Genomic DNA, 23056 nt, shown 5'->3' on the forward strand with positions numbered 1-23056 from the left:
GAGCCCAACAGCTGCACGTAGTCCCAAGCCCGAATAGGAGAGGCTACTAGGAACTAGTCCACCTGAGCCTGAAGCTTGACAATCCGATTGTCTGGCAGGAACACTCTGCCCACTTGGGTGTCGAATCGAACTCCCAGATACTCCAGGGACTGAGTCGGGCGCAGCTGGCTCTTCTTCCAGTTGATGATCCATCCCAGGGAGCTCACAAGAGCAACTACCCGGTCCATAGCTTTGCCGCACTCTGCATAAGAGGGGGCTCGGATCAACCAGTCGTCCAGATAAGGATGGACTTGTACTCCTTCCTTTAGCAGGAAGGCCGCTATGACCCCCATTACTTTGGAAAAGGTCCGCGGAGCAGTAGCCAACCCGAAAGGGAGGGCTCTGAACTGGAAGTGTCATCTCAGGACTGTAAAACGCAGAAAGCGTTGGAGAGGAGGCCAGATGGGAATATGCAGGTACGCTTCCTTGATGTCCAAGGAAGCCAAGAACTCTCCTGCCTTCACTGCCGCTATAACAGAGCGGAGAGTCTCCATGCGAAAGTGCCTCACTTTCCAGGCCCGATTGACCCCTTTGAGGTCGAGGATAGGCCGGACAGAACCTCCTTTCTTTGGAACCACAAAGTAAATGGAGTAACGTCCCTTGCCAATCTGATTTTTTGGCACCGGAACGACCGCACCCAGGCGGATCAGGTTGTCCAAGGTCTGCTGCACTGCCACAGCTTGACCGGAGACTTGCAGGGAGAGAGTACAAACCCGTCTCTTAAGGGTTGGCAGAACTCTAGCTTGTAGCCGTCTCTGATGACTTCCAGCACCCACGCGTCTGAAGTTATAGTGGTCCACTCGCCCAGAAACGAGGACAGCCGTCCTCCAATCTGCACTGGGGCGTGGACCAAGGCCCCGTCATTGGGTACGAGACCCTGGGGGAGGACCGGAGGGAGCACCTCCGGGACGGCGGTCTCTGCGAAAGGAATGCTGCTTGGGGGAGAAATTCCTCTTGAAGGAAGAGGGGGCAGAGGAACCCGACTTGCCCGGGCAGTACCGACGGGCTTCCAGCAACCGTCCTCTGGAGGTACCGGGACGAGTACTAGCCCGAGCCCTGACCTCTGGTAATTTCTTGCCCTTAGACGTGCCGAGATCGGTCACGATTTTGTCCAGCTCGACCCCAAAGAGCAGCTTGCCTTTAAAAGGCAATCTAGCCAGGCGGGATTTAGAGGCGTGGTCAGCAGACCAATGTTTCAGCCAAAGCCACCGCCGCGCAGAGACTGTCTGAGCCATGCCTTTAGCTGAGGCTCTCAAGACATCATACAGCAAGTCTGCCAAATAGGCTAAGCCCGATTCCAGGGCCGGCCAATCAGCCCTCAAGGAAAGATCCGAGGGGGAAGCCCGCTGCACCATAGTCAGGCACGCCCTGGCCACATAGGAGCCGCAAACTGAGGCCTGCAAACTTAAAGCAGCTGCCTCAAAGGACGACCTTAAGGCCGCCTCCAATCTTCTGTCTTGGGCGTCCTTTAGGGCCGTGCCACCTTCCACCGGCAACGCCGTTTTCTTAGTCACCGCAGTGATTAAAGAATCCACGGTAGGCCACAGATAGGCCTCACGTTCACTCACAGCCAAAGGATAGAGGCGGGACATAGCCCTAGCCACTTTAAGGCTCGTTTCCGGGACATCCCATTGAGCCGCAATTAAGGTGTGCATGGCATCATGCACGTGGAAGGATCTAGGTGGGCGCTTCGTCCCCAGCATAATGGCAGCGCCAACAGGGGCTGAGGGAGAGACGTCCTCCGGAGAGGAAATCTTCAAAGTGTCCATGGCCTGTAAAAACAGGTTGGACAAATCCTCTGGGCTAAAAAGCCGCGCTGCAGAGGGGTCATCCGCTCCATCCGAGCGGGGATCTATCTCCTCCAAGGAATCCGCAAAGGACCGTTGGGAGACCTCAGACACGCTGCCCTCATCTACATCGGAGGAGACAAAGTCCTCCAAGGCCTGGAAATCAACCCGAGGGCGTTTACCTCTGGGAACCTCAACCTCTTTATCAGAAGAGGGAGCAGGGGCAGCGTTTTGCATGAGGAAAGCCTGATGCAGCAGCAAAACAAACTCGGGGGAGAAACCCCCCAGACTGTGCACTTCCGCAGCCTGGGCAACAGCCCTAGACGCACTCTCAACCGGCGCTCGCAATAGCGGGGGAGAGACATGCTGCGCATCCAAAATGGCGTCCGGCGCGAAACTCCGCGAAGGAGCCGCGCGGGAAGAACGGCGCTTAACTTTAGCCGCTTGTGCCGTCGCCCAAATTAAGGGCGTTCATGGCATTAATGTCTCCAACCTCAAGGGCGGCCCACGAAGAAGCCGTCCGAGCCGCGTGGCCGGCCAAGATGGCGGAGGCGAGGAGCGGGGGATGGGCGTTTATGGCGGGAAAAAACCGCCACGCCGGAGTAACGACCGGGACATTCATCTGTCACTAAACTGTCACCCATCAAGGGCGAATCAGGTTGTAAAACCCCCGCATCCCCTCTAGAAGCGCTCCAGCGATCCGGGGAGCGACCCTTTGCGCCCTCGCCCTCCGACGCCATATGCCACGAGGAGAAGAATCGGGGAACCCCCTGCCCGCTATAAAAAGGTAAAATTACCTGCTTGCCGCTCCGAGCTGTAACGAACTGGTGTCCCAGTGAGTAGCTGCAATGAACGTTTAAAGAAACGTCGAATTAAACGCCTTTAAAGACGTTTAAAATTTTTTTTGTTTGTTTTTTTTTTTTTTAAACGGAGCCAGCGGGAGGGGGGAGAAAAGGAGGGACCTGGCACCACCAGGTTTGCACTTGCTCAAAAGAGCCCTCAACCCCAGGCCTCAACAAAACCTAAGGATTAGGCTTGGAGGCCTAGCCAGAGCTGCTGCTGTGTGTGACCACCACCTGCTGAGATAGAGAACATACTGAGGAGTTTCCGGCAGCACATGACCACATATAGGGAGGCAAAAGTTTGCTCTCTATCTCCACCTGCTGGTAGATGGACACAACCCACCAGTCTATGGATTGATCAGCTTGATGATATGGAATAGAGGGCTATGCCCGCAAAAACCCTGCCAGCAAGAAAGCTCCACGTGCAGACCTCGGGACATAAGATAGGGGCGGCGCCAGTGAGTCTTCCACCAACGAGTTTATCGAAGTCCACTAAAGATTTAGTGCAGCAGATATCAGTTGTGCTTGAGGACAAACTGTCTAAGCTGCAAACGTCGGTGGATAACATCTGAGACTCCTTGGAGTGACAGGGTGCACGCATTCAGAAAGCAGAGGACCGTATATCGCGTCAGGAGGATCATGCTGAGACGATGGACATGAAGATTCCGGCACTTGAGAAGCAGTGTGCATTTCTAATGCAGCAAGTTGAGGCAGGCGAAACAATCTGCGAATTATAGGTTTGCCTGAATCTGTAAAAGAAACGGACCTTTGCACCTTCATCGAGAGGTGATTGCCGGAATATCTGAACATAGTTTCCAGATAAGGTGTTGAGAGGATTCCTTGTGTTGGGGTCTTGCTCGAGGGGGAGCAGCGTCCAAGACCTGTGCTGGCCAAAATACTCAATTATGCAGATAAAGATCGAGTGCTACAGGCATTTAGAGGAAACAAGTTGATTGGTTACAAGGGACATAAGATGCTTCTGTTTCAAGATTACTAGGCACGTGTTGCTAATCAGAGGAGGCAGATGGGCTGGCATTGTAAGCACCTTTTCGACAAAGGGTTAAGATTTGCACTCTTGTATCCAGCGAAGGTGCGGGTGGTGCATGACAACAAATCTATCTTTTTTTTACCAAGCCTGGAGATTTGGGAACTTTTCTGAACAAGCTGCAATGATTGACGGAATTGCGCGACTTTGCTCTTTAATGCTGCACGGGAGTCTGCTTTGTGTCTTACACGTTTTTTTTCATGGGCAAGCGGCTTTCTGCATCAGCCCCTAAATTACCATTCAATGTCTTATTAAAAATTGACAAATATTTTTGAAGTACAGAATTACTACAAATTGGGAAATCCCCCCCCTATTTTACATATTAAATGTGGAGCAGAAGTAGGACACAAAGAGGGATCGCTGAGCAACATCATCAGGCAGAAATGGGCACGTTGGGTCGTGCCCCAACCCTGCCCTGAAGAGGCCACCAGGCTTCTTGACGTTGAGGTGGGGGGGGGGGGGGGACGCACAGCAATCACAAGTGAGGGTGGGGGAGTGACTTTTAGTTTCCTCTGTAACAAACAAATAAAACAAAATGGAAAAAGAAAATAAGGAATTACCTTCCAAATATATATATATATATATAATTATTTTCTTTTGTATGTTTTGTTTTATTTCTATTTCCTAAATTTAAAAGTAGACTAACATGGGTACCACACCACTTCAGCAGAAAATGCACTGGTATTTTCGGCCAAAAAACTGAACCAGGATTTCAGGCTGGTTTCAGTGCTGAATCCGAAATGTGTCCGAATGAATCTGAAATAGCGGAAAATAATTAGAAAGACCATGAAACAAAAAAGCCATTTGTTTTATTTCTTGCATAGTACTTGAATTGCAATAGAAAAAAACATGCAGCCAGAGTGCAGACACTTAATTGTACATTTTCTGTAAAATCAAGTAACTCTGGCCTCACATGCATAAACATATTGCTCCATGATGAGTTATCCAAGAAAAAGGAAAATAAGCTAATGATCATTTATTCATTTCTGTTTCTAAAATAATGAATTGCAATTTTTTTGCCACCCACGTTTTATGGGAAACAGTGATGATGAACTAACTGATCGTTAAACTTGGCTGCATCGATTATACATATAGCAGTTTACTCAAAGTTTAAATCCTTGCTTTCAAAGCGAAGATTTGGCCAGGAGGCATGTTACGGGGGAGGGAAAAGATGCACCTAGAAAAGGCCATGGGCAGCCAGGTGGATGATGTTCAGTTACCCCACAAAGCAGGTTCTCACAGCCCCAGCCGGTTAAACGACTTAAAAAGCCCCTTTAAAAATGGCCAATGGCAAACGGTGAAAGACGGACCACACGGATCCTGTTGGAAAATTAACAAGTTCAGTTTTTACGCCTGTACCCTACCCCGCTGGCTGGCTCAGTCTTAAACGAGCCCATCCTCCCGCTATCTGGGCTGAGAAAGCAGAACTTTTGGGGGTAAGTCAGACGTGCAAAGGGTTTCCCCATTTTGTAACAACTAGAAAAAAATGCACAAAAAAATTACACCCGACCCCCAGATGCCCGCGTGTCCCCGCCTCCCTCTCTCACCTTCTCCTTGCAGGGTTTGCGGATGAAGGAGGTGCGGGCGGTGAAATACTGCTCGAGCTCCGAGTCCGAGTCCTCCTGGCTGCAGTAGCCGCTGCTCGTGGTGCTGCTCCACGTCATCTCGAAAGCCGGGGTGGCCGTCTCCGCCTCACACATCCTCCCCGAAGCCTGCTCGCCAGCCGACCGACCGACCGCTTGCCCTTCGCTCTGCCAACAACGAAAGGAACCGAGTCCCGGTTACCGCCGATTTCCCCGCAGCGCGCTTGGTTCTGCTCTGCCGGCTCGTTCTCTCAATGTAGACTGGTCTGGCAGCAGCACGCGCTACCCTGTCCCTGCGGCGTCCGTTACAGATTGAACGACGTCACGCGCCGCGGCTCTGCTGGGAGTGTGCAGCAGACTACAACAGGGCGGAGCCCGAGCCAGTAGGGCATTCAATTTACGTCAGCACAGACCAAGATGAGCTCACCGCCAAAACGGCTGCAGGGGCGGGGCTATAGACTGAGAAAAAGGTTCTCTGCCCTGTAGGTCTTTGATCCACGTGATTCGGGCGGGGCGGGAATGGGATTCCCCAGGAGGGGAGGAGGGATGTGATGGTAACCATACAATTTGAGGGTGTGGGGGAGGGGAACACATGCCTCTCCCCCACTCTCACAGTGGCACACTAGGCATGCCTTTGCAGGCAGGGATGCCAAGCCCCACCATCCAGTAAGTGGACTGCTTCTGCTCTCCGCTGCTTCTTTCAGGCTCTGAGCAGTAGGCTGGGACTCATGCATACATGCATGGTGCTGAGACCTGGAAACAAGGAGCGGGGATCAGCAGCCCCACCAACAAAGTAGTAGAAAATTCAAGAGGCGCCTGAGATTTTGTGAGTCAGTTGTTAAAGTAGCCATGGGGGGGGGGGAGCTATTTTAACAACTGGTTCCCAAAATTCTTAAAAACTTAACAAATGGCTGAGCCTGTGAGAGCCCGCTTCAGCACACCACTGGATTCACCCTTGGTTGGGCCATAAGAAGATAAATGTTATACCCCTCCCCTCCCACCCCACCGTATAACTAAATCCCCTTCATTATATTCACCCCCACCGTATAACTAAATCCCATTTATTCTATACACAAACTCACTGACGGTCCACGGGATAGTAACATAACATAGTAACATAGTAGATGACGGCAGAAAAAGACCTGCACGGTCCATCCAGTCTGCCCAAGAAGATAAATTCATATATGCTACTTTTTTATTTGTACTGTCCTCTTCAGGGCACAGACCATATAAGTCTGGCCAGCCCTATCCCCGCCTCCCAACCCCGCCTCCCACCACCAGCTCTGGCACAGACTGTATAAGTCTGCCCAGCACTATCCTCGCCTCCCAACTACCAGTCCTGCCTCCCACCACCAGCTCTGGCACAGACCGTATAAGTCTGCCCAGCAGTATCCCTGCCTCCCACCACCGGCTCTGGCACAGACCATATAAGACTGCCCAGCAGTATCCCCGCCGCCCAACCACCAGCCCCGGCACAGACTGTATAAGTCTGCCCAGCACTAGTCCCGCTTCCCAACCACCAGCCCCGGCACAGACCATATAAGTCTGCCCAGCACTAGCCCTGCCTCCCAACCACCAGCTCTGCCACCCATTTTAGGCTAAGCTCCTGAGGATCCCTTCCTTCTGCACAGGATTCCTTTATGTTTATCCCACGCATGTTTGAATTCCGTTACTGTTTTCATCTCCACCACCTCCCGCGGGAGGGCATTCCAAGCATCCACCACCCTCTCCGTGGGTGGTGAAAAAATACTTCCTGACATTCTTCTTGAGTCTGCCCCCCTTCAATCTCAATTCATGCCCTCTCGTTCTACCACCTTCCCATCTCTGGAAAAGGTTTGTTTGCGGATTAATACCTTTCAAATATTTGAACGTCTGTATCATATCACCCCTGTTCCTCCTTTCCTCCAGGGTATACATGTTCAGGTCCGCAAGTCTCTCCTCATACGTCTTGTAACGCAAATCCCATACCATCCTCGTAGCTTTTCTTTGCACTGCTTCAATTCTTTTTAAATCCTTAGCAAGATACGGCCTTCAAAACTGAACACAATACTCCAGGTGGGGCCTCACCAACGACTTGTACAGGGGCATCAACACCTCTTTTCTTCTGCTGGTCACACCTCTCTCTATACAGCCTTGTAACCTTCTAGCTACGGCCACCGCCTTGTCACACTGTTTCATCGCCTTCAGATCCTCAGATACCATCACCCCAAGATCCCTCTCCCCATCCGTACCTAGCAGACTCTCACTGCCTAACACATACGCCTCTCTTGGATTTCTACTCCCTAAGTGCATCACTTTGCATTTCTTCGCATTGAATTTTAATTGCCAAACCTTAGACCATTCTTCTAGCTTCCGTAGGTCCTTTTTCATGTTTTCCACTCCCTCCGGGGTGTCCACTGTGTTACAAATCTTAGTATCATCCGCAAATAGGCAAACTTTACCTTCTAACCCTTCGGCAATGTCACTCACAAATATATTGAACAGAATCGGCCCCAGCACCGATCCCTGAGGCACTCCACTACTCACCTTTCCCTCCTCCGAGCGAACTCCATTCACCACCACCCTCTGGCGCCTGTCCGTCAACTAGTTCCTAATCCAGTTCACCACTTTGGGTCCTATCTTCAGCCCATCCAGTTTATTTAAGAGCCTCCTGTGGGGAACCGTGTCAAAAGCCTTGCTGAAATCTAAGTAGATTACGTCTATAGCACGTCCACGGTTCAATTCTCCGGTCACCCAATCAAAGAATTCAATGAGATTCGTTTGGCACGATTTCCCTTTGGTAAAACCATGTTGTCTCGGATCTTGCAACTCATTTTCTTCCAGGAAATTCACTATCCTTTCCTTCAGCATCGCTTCCATTACTTTTTCAATAATCGAAGTGAGGCTTACCGGCCTGTAGTTTCCAGCTTCTTCCCTATCACCACTTTTGTGAAGAGGGACCACATCCGCCGTTCTCCAATCCCTCGGAACCTCTCCCATTTCTAAGGATTTATTAAACAAATCTTTAAGAGGACCCGCCAGAACCTCTCTGAGCTCTCTCAATATCCTGGGGTGGATCCCATCCGGTCACATGGCTTTGTCCACCTTTAGTTTTTCTAGTTGTTGATACACACTCTCTTCCGTGAACGGTGCTATATCCACTCCATTCTCAAATGAACTTTTGCCAGTCCATCGTGGTCCTTCTCCCGGATTTTCTTCAGTAAAAACAGAACAAAAGTATCTATGTAGCAAATTTGCCTTTTCTTCATCATTATCTACATAGCGGTTTGCAGTATCTTTTAGTCTCACAATTCCCTTTTTAGTCATTCTCCTTTCACTAATATACCTGAAGAAATTTTTGTCACCCCTCCTTACCTTTCTAGCCATTTGTTCTTCTGCTTGCGCTTTCGCCAGACGTACCTCTCTCTTGGTTTCTTTCAGTTTCCTCCGGTGTTCCTCCCCGTGTTCCTCGTCTTGAGTTTTTCTGTATTTCTGGAACGCCAACTCTTTAGCCTTTATTTTCTCAGCCACTTGCTTGGAGAACCATAGCGGTTTCCTTTTGCTCTTGCTTTTATTTACTTTCCTTACATAAAGGTTTGTGGCCCTATTTATAGCTTCTTTCAGTCTGGACCACTGTCCTTCCACTTCTCGTACGTCCTCCAAGCCCATCAGCTCCTTCCTTAGGTATTCCCCCATTTTACTAAAGTCAGCATGCTTGAAATCCAGGACTTTGAGTTTTGAGTGGCCACCCTCCTCTTCAGCCGTCATATCAAACCAAACCGTTTGATGGTCACTGCCGCCAGAAGTCCATTCTTTGAGATTCCTAAATGTGGACTGAGGGGGCCCAATATTCTCTCCACCTGCAGCCATCGCCACTGCCATCGCAATCTAATATTTCCGTCTCAGGTCAGGTCTAACTGAGCATGCAATGCTGCTCACAGGGCCGTCGAGGCCCTATGCAGACCAATTTGATGGGGCCCCACCCTAGCCCCGCCCTACCCTAACTCCGCCTACCCTAGCTCCACCACACCCTAGCTCCACCCCCACCCTAGCTCCAGGGCCGGCCACCCCTCCCTCCCAGCTCCAAGGCCCCCAGCTCCAGGGCTTGTCGATCCTGCACAGTCAATGCCAGCTGAAAACCATGTCTTTTTCACAAACACAGATACACCCTAATCCACTATAGAATAAGTAGTAATATTTAAACTTTCTATTTTGACAAAATTTAAACTGAACCCCCAAGATGCCAGACTCTGCATACAATTCAATACCACAGAAACAGAAAATGTCCCCTAGTACTGTGCAAAATACAGAGAGCATATGTAAATTTGAAAAAAACTAACAAATATCAATCACCACTTTAAAAAATAGCAAATAGAAATAAAATAAATATAGAAAATAAAATAATACCATTTTATTGGACTACTACATTTAGCTTTCAGAGGCCAAAACATCCTTCCTCAGGTCAGGATATTACAGTACTATACTGTATTGACCTGAGGAAGGGGGTTTTGTTCTCCAAAAGTTAGCCAAAATGTATTAAAATTAGTCCAATAAAAAGATTACCTTGTTTACATGTTCTATTATAAACATCTATTAACACAGCTACAATACTACTTTATCCTAAAGCAAAAAAATAAAAAATATATTTTATTTACAGTTTGTTGTCTCTGGTTTCTGCTTTCCTCATCTTCTTTTCACTGTCTTCCTTCCATCCAGCATCTGTCTTTGTTCTCTCTCTACCATCCAGTGTCTGCCCTCTCTGCTGTCCCCCCCCATCCAATGTCTGCCCTCTCTCCCTGCGCCTTCCATCCACATCTGCCCTCTATCTCTGCCCCTTCCATCCACCATCTGCCCCGTCTGCCCTCTCCCCCTTCCATTCACTGACTGCCCTTTCTATTCCTTCCATCCACTGTCTGCCCTTTCTCTCTGCCCCTTCAATCCACCATTTGCCCTCCCTCTCCCATCCATCCGGGTCTGCCCTCCCTCTCACTCCCCCTTCCATCCAGGATCTGCCCCTCTCTCTGCCCCTTTTTTTCAGCCCCCAGTTCCAGCCCCACTATCCCTCCAGTCCCCTTTTTCAGCCCCAGCCCTTTTCTCCCACGTCCTGAGCTTCAGCCCCCAGCCACTTCTCCCTGTCCCCTTTTCAGCCCCCCGTTTCAGCCCCAGCCCTTTTCTCCCACCAGTCCCGAACTTCAGCCCCCTGCCACTCCTCCCTGTCCCCTTTTCAGCCCCCAGTTTCAACCCCAGTCCCCAGCCCTTTTCTCTCACCAGTCCCAAACTTCAGCCCCAGCCACTTCTCCCTATCTCCTTTTCAGCCCCAGTACCCACAGTTTCAGCCCCTGCCCCTTTTCAGCCTCCAGTCCCAGTACTAGCCCCCTTATCCCACCTACCCTCCTTTTCAGCCCCCAGTTCCAGCCCTCTTCATCCACATGCCTTGTATTAGGGCCCCCCTTTTCAGCCCCAGAACCATTCTCCCACCTGACCCACGCATGCCCCATTTTCCCACCAGCCCCATGCATGGCCCCCATTTCCCATATGGCCCCTTCTCAATCCCCAGTTCCAGCCCCCTTCTCCCATCTGAGAACCCCCATCCCACACCCTTCTCCCATCTGAGTTCCCCTTACCCCCTCCCCCATCTGAGAACCCCCATCCCACACCCTTCTCCCATCTGAGTCCCCCCCTTACCCCTCCCCCCAACTGAGATCCCCCATCACACACCCTTCTCCCATCTGAGTCCCCCCCCCCCCCCGCTGCGACCCACCTACCAACTCTGTTCTCCTGCTGTCACCCACTAACTTTAAAAAAAATTTGAGAAGCGCTGCCTGCTACTCGGTGCTTCTCAAATTTTTTTTTAAGGGTAGGAACAGAACAGCGATCGATCATTGGGGGGTGGGAGCGGCGGGCGGGGCGACCTCAGGTGCGCCGCGCGGGGCCCCCTTGAGCGCGGGGCCCTATGCGGTCGCCTCGCCCTAAGACCGGCCCTGGCTGCTCATTCAGCATAGGTGCAACTCAGGCAGGAGACAACTTTGGTTAGCGAAGCTTGGCATCCCTGCCAGCCATGAAAATAGACGGGCCCCGAACCAAAGGTGAGGGGGCCCACGAGGGGCAGCCCAAGGCAAGATACTGCCTAAGACATGGTGAAGATGCCATCCTCCCCCGGGCCAAGTTCTGGCATCTCCCCCCTTCCTAAGATTACCTTCTTTCTCCATTTTCTAAAAGCCGGCGGCAGCAGCAATTCCTATACACTGCCTTGCTGCCAGCACCAGCCTCTTCTCTACTGCAGCTGCCTCTGAAGAAACAGGAAGTTACATCAGAGAGGCAGGCCACAGTAAAGAGAAGAGAAGTGGGTGAGGTGGCCCAAGCAGGGGCAGCCCAAGGCAAGATACTGCCTGAGACATTGCGGATATGCCACTTCCCCGGCCCAAGTTCTGGCATCTTCCCCTTCCTTCCTCCACCCCCTTCCCTGAGTTTACCTTCTTTCTCTATTTTCCAAAAGCCTGCAGTGGCAGCAATTCCCATATGCTGCCTTGCTGCCAGCAACAGCCTCTTTTCTACTGGGGTCACCTCTGAGGAAACAGGAAATTACATCAGAGAGGCAGGCCGCAGTAAAAAGAAGAGGCAGGTGCAAGTGGCAGGGTAGCGTACAGAAATCGCTGCCTACACCGACTTTAAAAAAATGTCAAAAGAAGGTAAACTCGGGGATCGGGGTGAAGAAAGTAAAAGTGCATAACTGGACCTCATTCTTATAAGCACACACATACCAAAATCCAGGCTGTATGAAATATGCTACCATTCAATTTCTGTCACAGAAAGTGTTGAGTGCCAGGAGTCATTGTATTGCCTAGATGGTAGCTGCTCTCTGCCACCCCAGAAGCTACTGCCCAGTCTTGAGCCTTGTGGTTAAACCAGGCCTATAAAAACATATGAACATCAGTAACTCTCACCCTTTCTCCCTTAAAAAGTACTCTCTCCTTCTTTTCCACCAAGACCCCCGCTCCCATTTTCCCCAGACCGCAGTACTCTCCTCATCCTCTACACATCCTGGCAGCTGTTTGACAGCTGGGAGATTTAAAGGCTGCCTTTCGGGCCAGTGAGTTTGATTTGGGGTTTGAAGAGTGCTCCAGGAGCTGACAGGGATCTTAAGACATGGGGGAGGGGCAAGGAGAGAGACCAAAAGATGTCACTACCTCTCACATGCTAGCCTAATGACTCTGGGCAGTTGCCACTGAACAGTGCCAGGTGATATTGACACCTGTTGTCCAAGGTAGCAGCCACAACTGAAGATATCATCTGTCTCCTGCACGGTGCCCAGATGGGATTGGCTTTTCATCTAGGCAGGTTAGGATCCTGCCTAGTGTGGCACTGTTTTAAAGGCAACCGCACGGTTGCTCCCTGCACCCTTCCTGCAGCGTGCACCCGGGGTGGACTGCCCCCACCACCCCACCCTCAGTCCACCACTGGTCTTATGTGATGAACATCTGTTGCCCATAATGGATAGTAAAATGACTTCCTAGGGCTGGGATGAAAAACATCTGGAAATAGACTTGCTTTAAAAGCGTATAGGGTATAACTAAACCTGTCTTTGGACCCAGGTGTGATTTTGCTGAGTTGGAGAGTGGACAGCTGGAAGCGGGTGTCTGTGAGAATTAGTGGAGAGTTGCTGAGCGCTTTGATACTTTTGTCTGTTTGCCCCAGTCTGAACCTTTTGATGTTTACATTTCCTGACTTGCCTCCTCTGTGTCTCACCTCCTCAAATCCTTGCCCACACCTGCTAGCCCCCCCCCCAGCCACACCCATCTCTTCCTCTGTATCTCACCCCTTCCCTCATCCAAACCCTCACCTCCCATTTTACATCCCTACCTGCTGTGTTTCTCATTGTTTCTCTGTTTATCCACTTCCAGTATGTCGCTGTGCGCTGCTGCTGTTTGTGTGAGGGCTGTGTGCTGTTCCTGGGAGAGTGAGTGCTTTGTGCTGCTGCTGTGTGTGTGATGACTGTTTCCTGGTGCTAGGAGAGTGAGTGCTTAGTGCTGCAGCTGTGTGTGTCTGGATTGTTTTATGGTGGTGGGAAAGTGAGTGTTTTTGGGCAGCTGGTGTATGTCTCACGAATGTGTGTTGTTGTGGAGGCAGGTGCAAGTCCCAGCCCCTGCTCTCTTCTGCGGGCAGCCCGCCTCCAAGGAAAAATGAAATTACGTCAGAGATGTGGGCCTCTCATAGTAGAAAGAAGGAGCTCCCCCTGCCCACCCCACCCTCTTCCTGTGAGACTGTCATTGAAATGCCATTGTGTTTCATATCCTATATAATAATTCTCACCTCCAACATTCTATGCGTCTGCCTGTCTGTGTCCATAACTTTCTTCACAGACGGGCTCCGAAGCCCTAGCTGATGTCACTAGACCCATTATGACGCATCCTATATAATAATTCTCACTTCCAATGTTCTATGTGTCTGCCTGCCTGTGTCCGTAACTTTCTTCACAGATGGGCTACGAAGCCCGGAGGGTTGGTGGCGGGAAGGGGGGGGGGGCTCGAGAGGGTTGCGGCAGGGGGGTCAAGGGGGGGTCGGGAAATCGGAAGAAGGGGGGGTCTGCAAATCGGAGGGAGGGGGCAGGGAGGTGGGGTCTGGAACTTGGAGAGAGGGAGGGGGGTCTGCAAATCGGAGGGAGGGAGGCAGGGAGGTGGGGTCTGGAAGTCAGAGAGCAGGAGGGGTCTGGAATTCGGAGGGAGGGAGGGGGGTCTGGAACAGGGGGGACGAAGGTCTGGAACTGGGGGGAAGGGGGTTTTGAACTCGGGGGAGGGAGGGAGGGGAGTCTGGAACTTGGAGGAGGGAGGGAATGCACCACCTGTACAAAAACTAAAAAAAAAAAAAAAACCGGGGGGACAACCCTGGAACTCGGAGGGAGGGAGGGGGGACAACGACCCTAGACCACGGAGGAAGAGGGGACACTGGAACTGGGTGGGAGGGAGGGGCCCCAGGCACACACACTCTCTCACAGACATACTCGCACCCAGTCTCACTCTCTCTGTCTAGGGTTACCATACGTCCGGATTTCCCCGGACATGTCCTCTTTTTGAGGGCATGTCCGGGGCGTCCGGCGGATTTTGCCCGCGCCCACGTTTGTCCGGATTTCTGGACAAACGTGGGCGCGGGTGCGGGCAGGCGCGTGCGTGCGGTGGGCGCGCGATCGGCGCCGTGGGTCGTGACCTGGTCTCCCATCCCCTCCCCTTCCTTACCATGTTCCCTGGTGGTCTAGTGACGTCTTCGGGGCAGGAAAGAGCCCCCTCTTTCCTGCCCGGAGCGCTGCCTCCCCTGTCTATCATCCTTCTCGGTCTGGCTGGGGATTCAAAATGGCCGCCGAGATTTGAACTCTCGCGAGGCCGCTTCAACTCTCGGTGGCCATTTTGAATCCCCAGCCATACCGAGGAGGATGCAGCAGGCAAGGGCAGGCAGCGCTCCGGGCAGCAAAGAGGGGGCTCTTTCCTGCCCCGAAGAGAAGACGCTACTAGACCACCAGGGCTAGATAGTAAGTGAGGGGGGGAGGGGACTATGTGACGGGGGGGGCGTGGCGGAACCCGACCTGAAGGGGGCGTGGCATGAGGCGTGGCGGGGGCAGGGTAGGGGGCGTGACATGTGTCCTCTTTTTCAGAGGACACAAAATGGTAACCCTATCTCTGTCACATACACACACTTGCAGATTCACTCTCTCTCTCTCTCTCTCACAGTCACTCTCACACACACTCTCTCAAACATACACACTCCGAGGAAAACCTTGCTAGCGCCCGTTTCATTTGTGTCAGAAACGGGCCTTTTTTTACTAGTATACTGATAATTGCCAACATTTGCTTATTTCTGATCTGAAGAAGAAGGGTTACCTTCGAAAAACTAATCAAAAAATGTATTAACATAGTCCATTAAAAAAAAAGCTATCATCTTATTTTCTTTTCTATCTTTTGTTTTATTTCTATTTATTACCTTACTAATATACTTGAAAAGCTCAGGGTAGTTTGTAATGTGGAAGGGAGAACAAAGGAATAAAAAGTAATGAATCCACATTGTTGGGAAAAGACTTAGTCTATGCAGGGAAGGATTCAGTGAGGGACAGACTGGATTGGTGATGGTGAGTCCAGGAAAAGGAGACAGGGGAGTGCATGGAAAGCAAAGAGAGTGAGGGACAAACTAGAGGGAGGAGAGGAAAATAAATGAAAAAAAATGACAGAGGGAAGAGAGATTAGGGTGTTTGTATGACCTCTGTATCAAGAAAAAAGACTGAATGAAGAGATAACAAATAGACAAAGAGGAGATGGAACAGACTGAGGAAAGTATGTCACACACAGAAAGACTGGAAAAATGTTTATTAAATCAGTGTCTGGAATTTCAATTTATTATATTATTTAAAGTACTATTGCACAAAACATATTCAGCTATTTTAGGAAAAATTAGCAACATTTTCATCTCGGGAAGAGAAGGGGAGTGGTAGAAATGGATCTGCTTTCCCTCTTCTTGCTGGTGGTCCTGTGGGGCAGCCACCTCAGCCAATGTTCCTACTGGCAGGGCCCAGTGTGGTGGCACCAGTTTAAATGAGCCACGATCAAATGACTTCTACAGCAGCCTAGGGCTTTAAAAGCTTATGTATTTTTCATCATTCGTATGCTGATCCAAAGTATTCTGTTCTCCTCGGGATTAATAAGGCTCCTACTGTTCCGCATATCTAAAATCGACATCAAGGGATGAGAGGAGTGACAGTGGGGATGTCAGATCATGTAAATTTTTTAGCAACTGAAAAATTATTTTCCCCCTGATATTTAGCCACCGCCAGCCTGCATTTTTTAAAATGCTGATCGTCACCAGCTAAATTATCAATATTGGGGGATAATTTTGGGTGGGCTGAGCGCCAGAACTTATGTGGGCCCACCATATATTCAACTGGTGTCATGTCTCCTACCTCAACGCAAGCGGCGTCCTCGGGCTGCGCCCGTCGACACGTGCACTTGACTGGTACAGCCCTGAGCCATGTGTGTAGTTCTTCTCTGGCTGCAGCCTCCTTGATTGCTTTGTTTCCATGCACCTGGATCTGCTCTCTCTCTCTGCCTGGCTTCCAGGCTCCTTGACTGCTTTGCTTCCACCCACCCGTGTCTGCTCTCTCTCTCTCTGCCTGGCTTCCCTTGCTTCTCTCCTATTGGTCTTCCAGTTCCTCCTTCCCCTGCTCTTGTCCTATGGCTGTGCTCCTTCTCCCTGCTGGTCCCTGCTGATGTCAGACGCCAGCATTTTATCAGCTGAGCTCCTCCTGGATTCCATGCTTCGGCTTCTACTTTGGTAGGTGTTTCTTGCTCAGTAGTGTGCTTCTTCTCTACTTTGTCCCTCATTGCTGACTTTGCCTGTACCTGGATTACTCTCTTGACCTGCTGTCTGCCTACTGACTGCTTGTACCTGGATTATTCTCTTGACCTGCTGCCTGCCTACTGACTGTGCCCGTACCTGGATTTTTCTCTTGACCTGCTGCCTGCCTATTGACTTTGCCTGTGTCTGGATTACTCTCTTGCCTGTTGTTTGCCTATTGACATTGCCTCTACCTGGATTACTCCCCTGCCTGCTGCCTGCCTGTTGACATTGCCTGTTCCTGGATTACTCCCCTGCCTGCTGCCTGCCTATTGACTTTGCCTGTACTTGGATCACTCTCTTGCCTGCTGCCTGCCTGGCTGATACGTTCACCACCCCGCTTCCAGCTCCGTCTCGTAAGTCCTGCAGGCCACCCGCACCTAGGGGCTCAACCTCTGGGGAACGGCGGTCAGCGCAGGTGAAACCCTGGGTTGTCCAGCCGCCAAGCAGAACCTGGTCTGAGTACTGGGCTCAGCAGTGCTGTACTTGGTACAAGAACTCACAAGTCTGACAGCTGGGGCCTGCATAAGAGTTATGCAGCCATGGCTGAATATTGGGCTGGGCCCGCATAACTTTGCTTTTCATAAAAAAAAAGAGCCCTTGAGCCCCCCAACAATGCCCCCTCTTTCCCTCCTACCTCCCCCTGCTCACTTCAAGACCCCCCCCCAGAAGACTCCTGCTCCGTCCCCAGCCATGCAGATAGACCTTCCCCCGGGCCTTTGTGTATCCTAGATGGTCTAGTGGGGTTGTTGGGAGCAGAAGTACAGCCCCCTCACTCCTGCACCTTGCGGCACCTCTCTAAAATGGCTGCCGCAATCTCCTGCAACAGCTCACGATACTTCATATAGTACCGCTAGCTGCTGCAAGAGGTCACGGCAGTCATTTTAGAGAGGTGCCACAAGGTGCAGGAATGAAGGGGCTGCGCTCCTACCCCCAATGACTCGCTGGACCACCAGGGTTACAGGTAGGCCCAGGGGATCTTGCGGGAGGAGGGGTCTTGATGCAGGCTGAGGGGAGGTGGAAGGGAAAGAAGGGACGTTGGGGGGGGGGGGCAGGAGGGAGCTCAGAGGCTTTTTTTTTTTTTTACTTTTGAGCTGTCTTAAATAAGGCCGGCACCCGCATAAGCTGGGGCTCCTCCCCAGTGCCGCCCCTGACCAGGCCACTTTTTGTTTGGGTGATCTCTGGAGATATTCAGCGCCACTCTCCAGTTAAGTGCTGCTGAATATGCCCACTTAGGTGGCAGGAAGTGATTTAAGTGGGCAGGAGAGGCTCTGACTTCTGGAGGTTTCCAGTTCATTTGTTTCCCTTCATATCTCTATTATGTATTTGTTACATCTATAACCCACATATCCAAACATCTAGGCGAGGTACAATAAAACATTCATTAAAAAAAACACAAACAATACACAATCTTACAAATCACAAACTCTAAAAATGCAGGTTTTTAGCCATTTCTTGAACTGAGGAACTGATGCCGACTGGCGCATAACCAATGGTAATTCATTCCACAAACGACAACCACCAATAAAAAAAAACTTGACTATGAAATTCCTCCAAACGTACCAGATGAAAAGATGGAATGACCAATAAATTCTGGTTTCGAGACCGTAACGCCCAAGAAGGACAATATGCAGCTCATTTTCAAAAGAGATCCCCAGCCATCTTCCAACACAAATCGGGAGATGGCCGGCGATCTCCTGAAACCGGCCAAATCGGTATAATCGAAAGCCGATTTTGGCCGGGTTCAACTGCTTTCCGTCGAGGAGCCAGCGAAACTTCAATGGGGCATGTCGGTAGGGTAGTGAAGGTGGGATGGGGGCGGGCCAGGGGCGTGCTCACGAGATGGCCGGCTCCGCCTGATAATGGAAAAAAAAAGCCAGGCTTGATGAGCATTTCGCCAACTTTACTTGGTCCCTTTTTTTTCATGACCAAGCTTCACAAAGGAGCCCGAAATGACCAAATAACCACCGGAGGGAATCGAGGATCACCTCTCCTTGCTCCCCCAGTGATCACCAACCCCCTCCCACAGAAAAAAAAAAAAAAACTTTTATGCCAGCCTGAAATGTCATATTCAGCTCCCTGACAGCAGTATGCAAGTCCCTGGAGCAGTTTTTAGTGGGTGCTGTGCACTTCAGGCAGGTGGACCCAGGCCCATCCCCCCCTACCTGTTACACTTGTGGTGGTAAATGGGAGCCCTCTAACCCCCCCCCCCAACCCACTGTACCCACATGTAGGTGCCCCCCTTCACCCCTTAGGGCTATGGTAGTGTTGTACAGTTGTGGGTAGTGGGTTTTGGGGGGGATTTGGGGGGCTCAGCACACAAGGTAAGGGAGCTATGTACCTGGGAGCTATTTTTATTATTTTTTTTTTAATTTTTAGAAGTGCCCCCTAGGGTGCCCGGTTGGTGTCCTGGCATGTGAGGGGGGCCAGTGCACTACAAATAACATAACATAGTAGATGACGGCAGATAAAGACCTGTTTGGTCAATCCAGTCTGCCCAAAAAGAGAAACCCATAGCGTAAGATATGATGTGATACTTCATATGTACACCTGATCTTCACTTGTCCTTGCCATTTTCAGTGCATAGACAGTAGAGGTCTGCCCAACACTGTCCTTGTTCTAAATCTTCCAAGGCTGTCACTGAAGCCCTTGAAAAGCCCATTCCAGCCCATCCAAATCTGTTCAGCCACAATCAGGGCACAGACTGTAGGAGTGGCCTAGTGGTTAGAGTTGTGGACTTTGGTCCTGGGGAACTGGGTTCAATTCCCACTGCAGACACAGGCAGCTCCTTGTGACTCTGGGCAAGTCACTTAACCCTCCATTGCCCCAGATACAAATAAGTACCTACTACTACTTAACTGTATATAATATGTAAACCACATTGAGCCTGCTATGAGTGGGAAAGTGTGGGGTACAAATGTAGTAAAAAAAAATAAAAGTTAGGTCTGGCCAGAAATGATTAATGATGCATATGCTTCTTGCATTTTGCTGGGTTTCAGATGGCCGGGCCCAGTTTCCATTATGGCTGAAAAATGAAGCCGGCCATCTCTTTTTTTTTAAAATATTTATTTATTGCATTTTCAATACTTAAACAGCATGCATCTGTCAAGTGAAATACAGCCAATTTTATAAATAAAAGTAAGCAACTACATTTAACCAAAATCTATATGACTTTCTTAGACCCCGAACTAGAGGGGGGGGGGGGCTTAGGAATTAGTGAAGATTATAAGGTATATAGAACTAAATTATGGCACCTATTTCTCATTCTTCTACTTCTTTAACTGTTTTGAATCGAGAAAGGACTTCAGCTGTTCAGGTATATAAAAAACATATTTTATCTGATTTAACTTTACTATACATTTACAGGGATAGGCTAACAAAAAAAGTTCCTCCTATTTCTATTGTTCTTGTTTTCATAGAAAGAAAAACTTTCCTTCTCTGTTGAGTTGTTTTAGTGACATCAGGATACAAGCCAAATGTTTTCACATCCAAAATTGGGGTTAGCAGATTTAAAGTAGAGTCTCATAACTGAGTTCAGGTCTTGCTCAAAAACAAAGGAGACAATCATTGTAGCTCTTTCAGTAACATTATCCAAAGATTGTTCTAAAATTTCTGATATATTGTGCACATCAATATCAACTTTTTCTGTGTCTTTTCTCTCTCCTTCTACTCTTTTAGGCTTGTTAGGTATATAATAAATTTTATTTATTGGAGGTATAGCTTCTAGTGGAAGTTTTAAGTTTTCCATTAGGAATCTCTTAAACAATTCTAAGGGGGTCATCCCCAGAAGTTTACGAAAATTTAACAGGCGCAGATTCAATCTTCTACTGTAATTTTCTAGTTGTTCAATCTTTCTTCGAATATCCATGTTATCCTTTACCACTGTTGCTTTAAACTCTTGTATTTGTTCTAATTCATTTTGTAAAGTAGAAACCTTTAAAGAGAGTTCTTGTTTAACCGATTCTATGGTATCTTTCAGTTCTTCAATCTTAGTGTTTAAAGCTTTTACCTCTCCTGAAGATTGAAGTAAGGTTGTGTCCATTTCAAGAAGTTTCAGCCATATCCTTTCCAGACTCACCTCCGGTTTTCTCTCCAAGGATTCAGAAATCACCTGGCCCCTGGGTCTCAGCGACGCCTGTAGCGAACCCAGGTCCCCGCTGGGTCTTCCTCCGGTCACACTTCTGGTGTCCGTTTGGATTATCTCTCGGATCGCTAGTGTCGCTGGACAAGGAGGATTCATAGATGTTGGGGGGGGGGGGGAGGACAAAGATGTTTCATTTTCCCGTGGTAGGTCCGCTTCACTGGATCCAAACATTGCGGGATCTACTCCTCTCACTGTTTGAGAAATCCCGGGGAAAAAGCGAGGAGGTCGAGGTAGGCTGGGGCACTACCCTCAACGTCCCTTTTCTCTTTGAATGTGGCATTTTAGTTAAGGACACTATTTCCCCGATCAGACTAGCTAGAGCTGCTTACAATTCACCTGTTCACGGCGCCATCTTGACACACCCCGAAGCCGGCCATCTCCTCTACAGCCAATGATCAATTTAGCCGGTCCCAACCGTATTTCGAAAATACGGTTGGCTCCGCCCCCTCCCCGAAGATGGCCGGCCAGCTATTTGGCTGGCACTGTTCAGTTATGCCCCTCCAAGACTGCAAACTGCACACTAAGGCCTCAGGAGCAACACCCTGCCATGCTTGAAGCACCAATAACAAAAGTTTCAATTCAATTTGCAGTGCCACAGGCAACCAATGCAACAACCTCAACTGAGGAGTAGTATGCGCCTCCCGACCCAAACTCGAAAGAGCCTGTGCAGCACAGTTCTGTGCAACCTGCAAGGCCTGCAAAATTGTCACAACAAAGCATTACAATAATCAAAAGAAGGTGAAGCATAACTCTGCAGCAGAGTATGAAAATTATCCACAGAAAAAAATGTCCAAAGTCTAGATATCATCCACAGTTTAAAGAAATTAACCTTAACCAGTCCATAGCAGCCACCTGTGGTCTAAAAGACAGCTGGTGTATGGTCCCTTGTTTCACATTTGTTAAGGGTCTGTATGTGTTTTGTGTGTGTGACCAAGGTATGGTATTCTGCGAGCATGTGGAGTCTTGTAGAGATTATGTTGCCATTGTTTTTTTGTTTTTTCACTAGATGGTGTATCGGTGTTCTAGGGTATGGTGTAATATTTACAGTGCTGCCTTTTCATGCATCAGGTCGTTGCTTTTTGAGTCCTGGAAGTTAGTGCTGTTGTACAAAAACACTCACAACCTCAACCTTTGTGTTTAGTGTTTTGCAGTGGAGGAACTGTGTTGGCCTTACTGAGGTAGCACCAAAACTTTAATTTTGGTTTGTCATTACATCAGAGTGTTGGCATCTCTACATTCTGGTCCAGTATATTCCTTCCCTCCACTACTCAGTGTCCAACAGTTTGCCACCCCCTCCCCCAGTGCACCCATTGAGCTCTCAGCCTTTTTTGAGCAACTTGAGGTTCATGAAGAACCTGTTGACCTTGAAGCTCCCAATCTCATAAGGCAGCAAAATCAACAAGTTCTCTGAAGGTGGGAGCAGAAGGGGAAGATACATGCATGAGAGACAGGCAGACTGGCTGTGGGAAAGTGGTATGTCAGAGAGAGAAAGAGGGGACAGATGGACTGTAGGCCTCTATAGAGATGTAGGTATCAGCTACTGACACTTTTTAAAAAATCCATTTCAGTTCAGTTGCCTACAAAACCTATATATATCTACTGAAGCTTGCACTGTTTAATTTTCTTTGCCACTTTATTCTCTGGCATTTGATATCTATCTTAATATCTAAATTTAACAAAAGGTATTATCTGCCACTATTTTGCTGACTTTTCTGTATGCTTTCAGGCAATTAAGGACTCAGGCCTGCCCCGCCCACTTTAGCCTCCCTAAACAGTTGAGCCACTGACCATCCATCACCTTTCATAAGAACATAAGAGTACCCATACTGGGTCAGACCCGTGGTTCATCTAGCCCAGTATCTTGATTTCCAAACAGTTGCCAAGCTAGGTCACAAGTACCTGACAGAAACCCAAATCTTTGCAACACTCCATACTACAAATCCCATGGCAAGCAGTTGCCTCAATAGCAGACTATGGACTTTTCCTCCAGGAATTTGTCCAAACCCTTTTTAAACCCAGATACACTAACCGCCATTACCACATCCTCTGGCAAAGAGTTCCAGAGCTTAACTATTTGTTGAGTGAAAAAAATATTTCTTCCTATTTGTTTTAAAAGTATTTCCATGTAACTTCCTCAAGTGTCCCCTAGTCTTTGTGCTTTTGGAAGGAGTAAAAAATCAATATACTTCTACTCGTTCTACACCACTCAGGATTTTGTAGACCTCAGTCATATCTCCCCCCCATCCGTCTCTTTTCCAAGCTGA

The 23056-nt window shown here is 49.4% G+C and overlaps 1 protein-coding gene across 2 annotated transcripts in view; it reads right to left on the reverse strand.

Annotated features, from left to right (window-relative positions):
* The window catches only part of RASSF1 (Ras association domain family member 1), a 180539-nt gene that overhangs the window by 53210 nt on the left and 104273 nt on the right, over positions 1–23056 (reverse strand). The window contains exon 1 of one of the 2 annotated variants that reach the window (XM_030205501.1): positions 5261–5633. The exons of the other annotated variant lie outside the window; for it this stretch is intronic. Within the exon in view, the coding sequence (XP_030061361.1) occupies positions 5261–5413 (153 nt within the window). The 5' untranslated portion in view covers positions 5414–5633. Of the gene's footprint in view, positions 1–5260; positions 5634–23056 lie in introns of those variants that run through there. 2 annotated transcript variants of the gene reach the window in all.

This window comes from Microcaecilia unicolor, chromosome 6, assembly GCF_901765095.1.
Source record: "Microcaecilia unicolor chromosome 6, aMicUni1.1, whole genome shotgun sequence".
Classification (NCBI taxonomy): domain Eukaryota; kingdom Metazoa; phylum Chordata; class Amphibia; order Gymnophiona; family Siphonopidae; genus Microcaecilia; species Microcaecilia unicolor.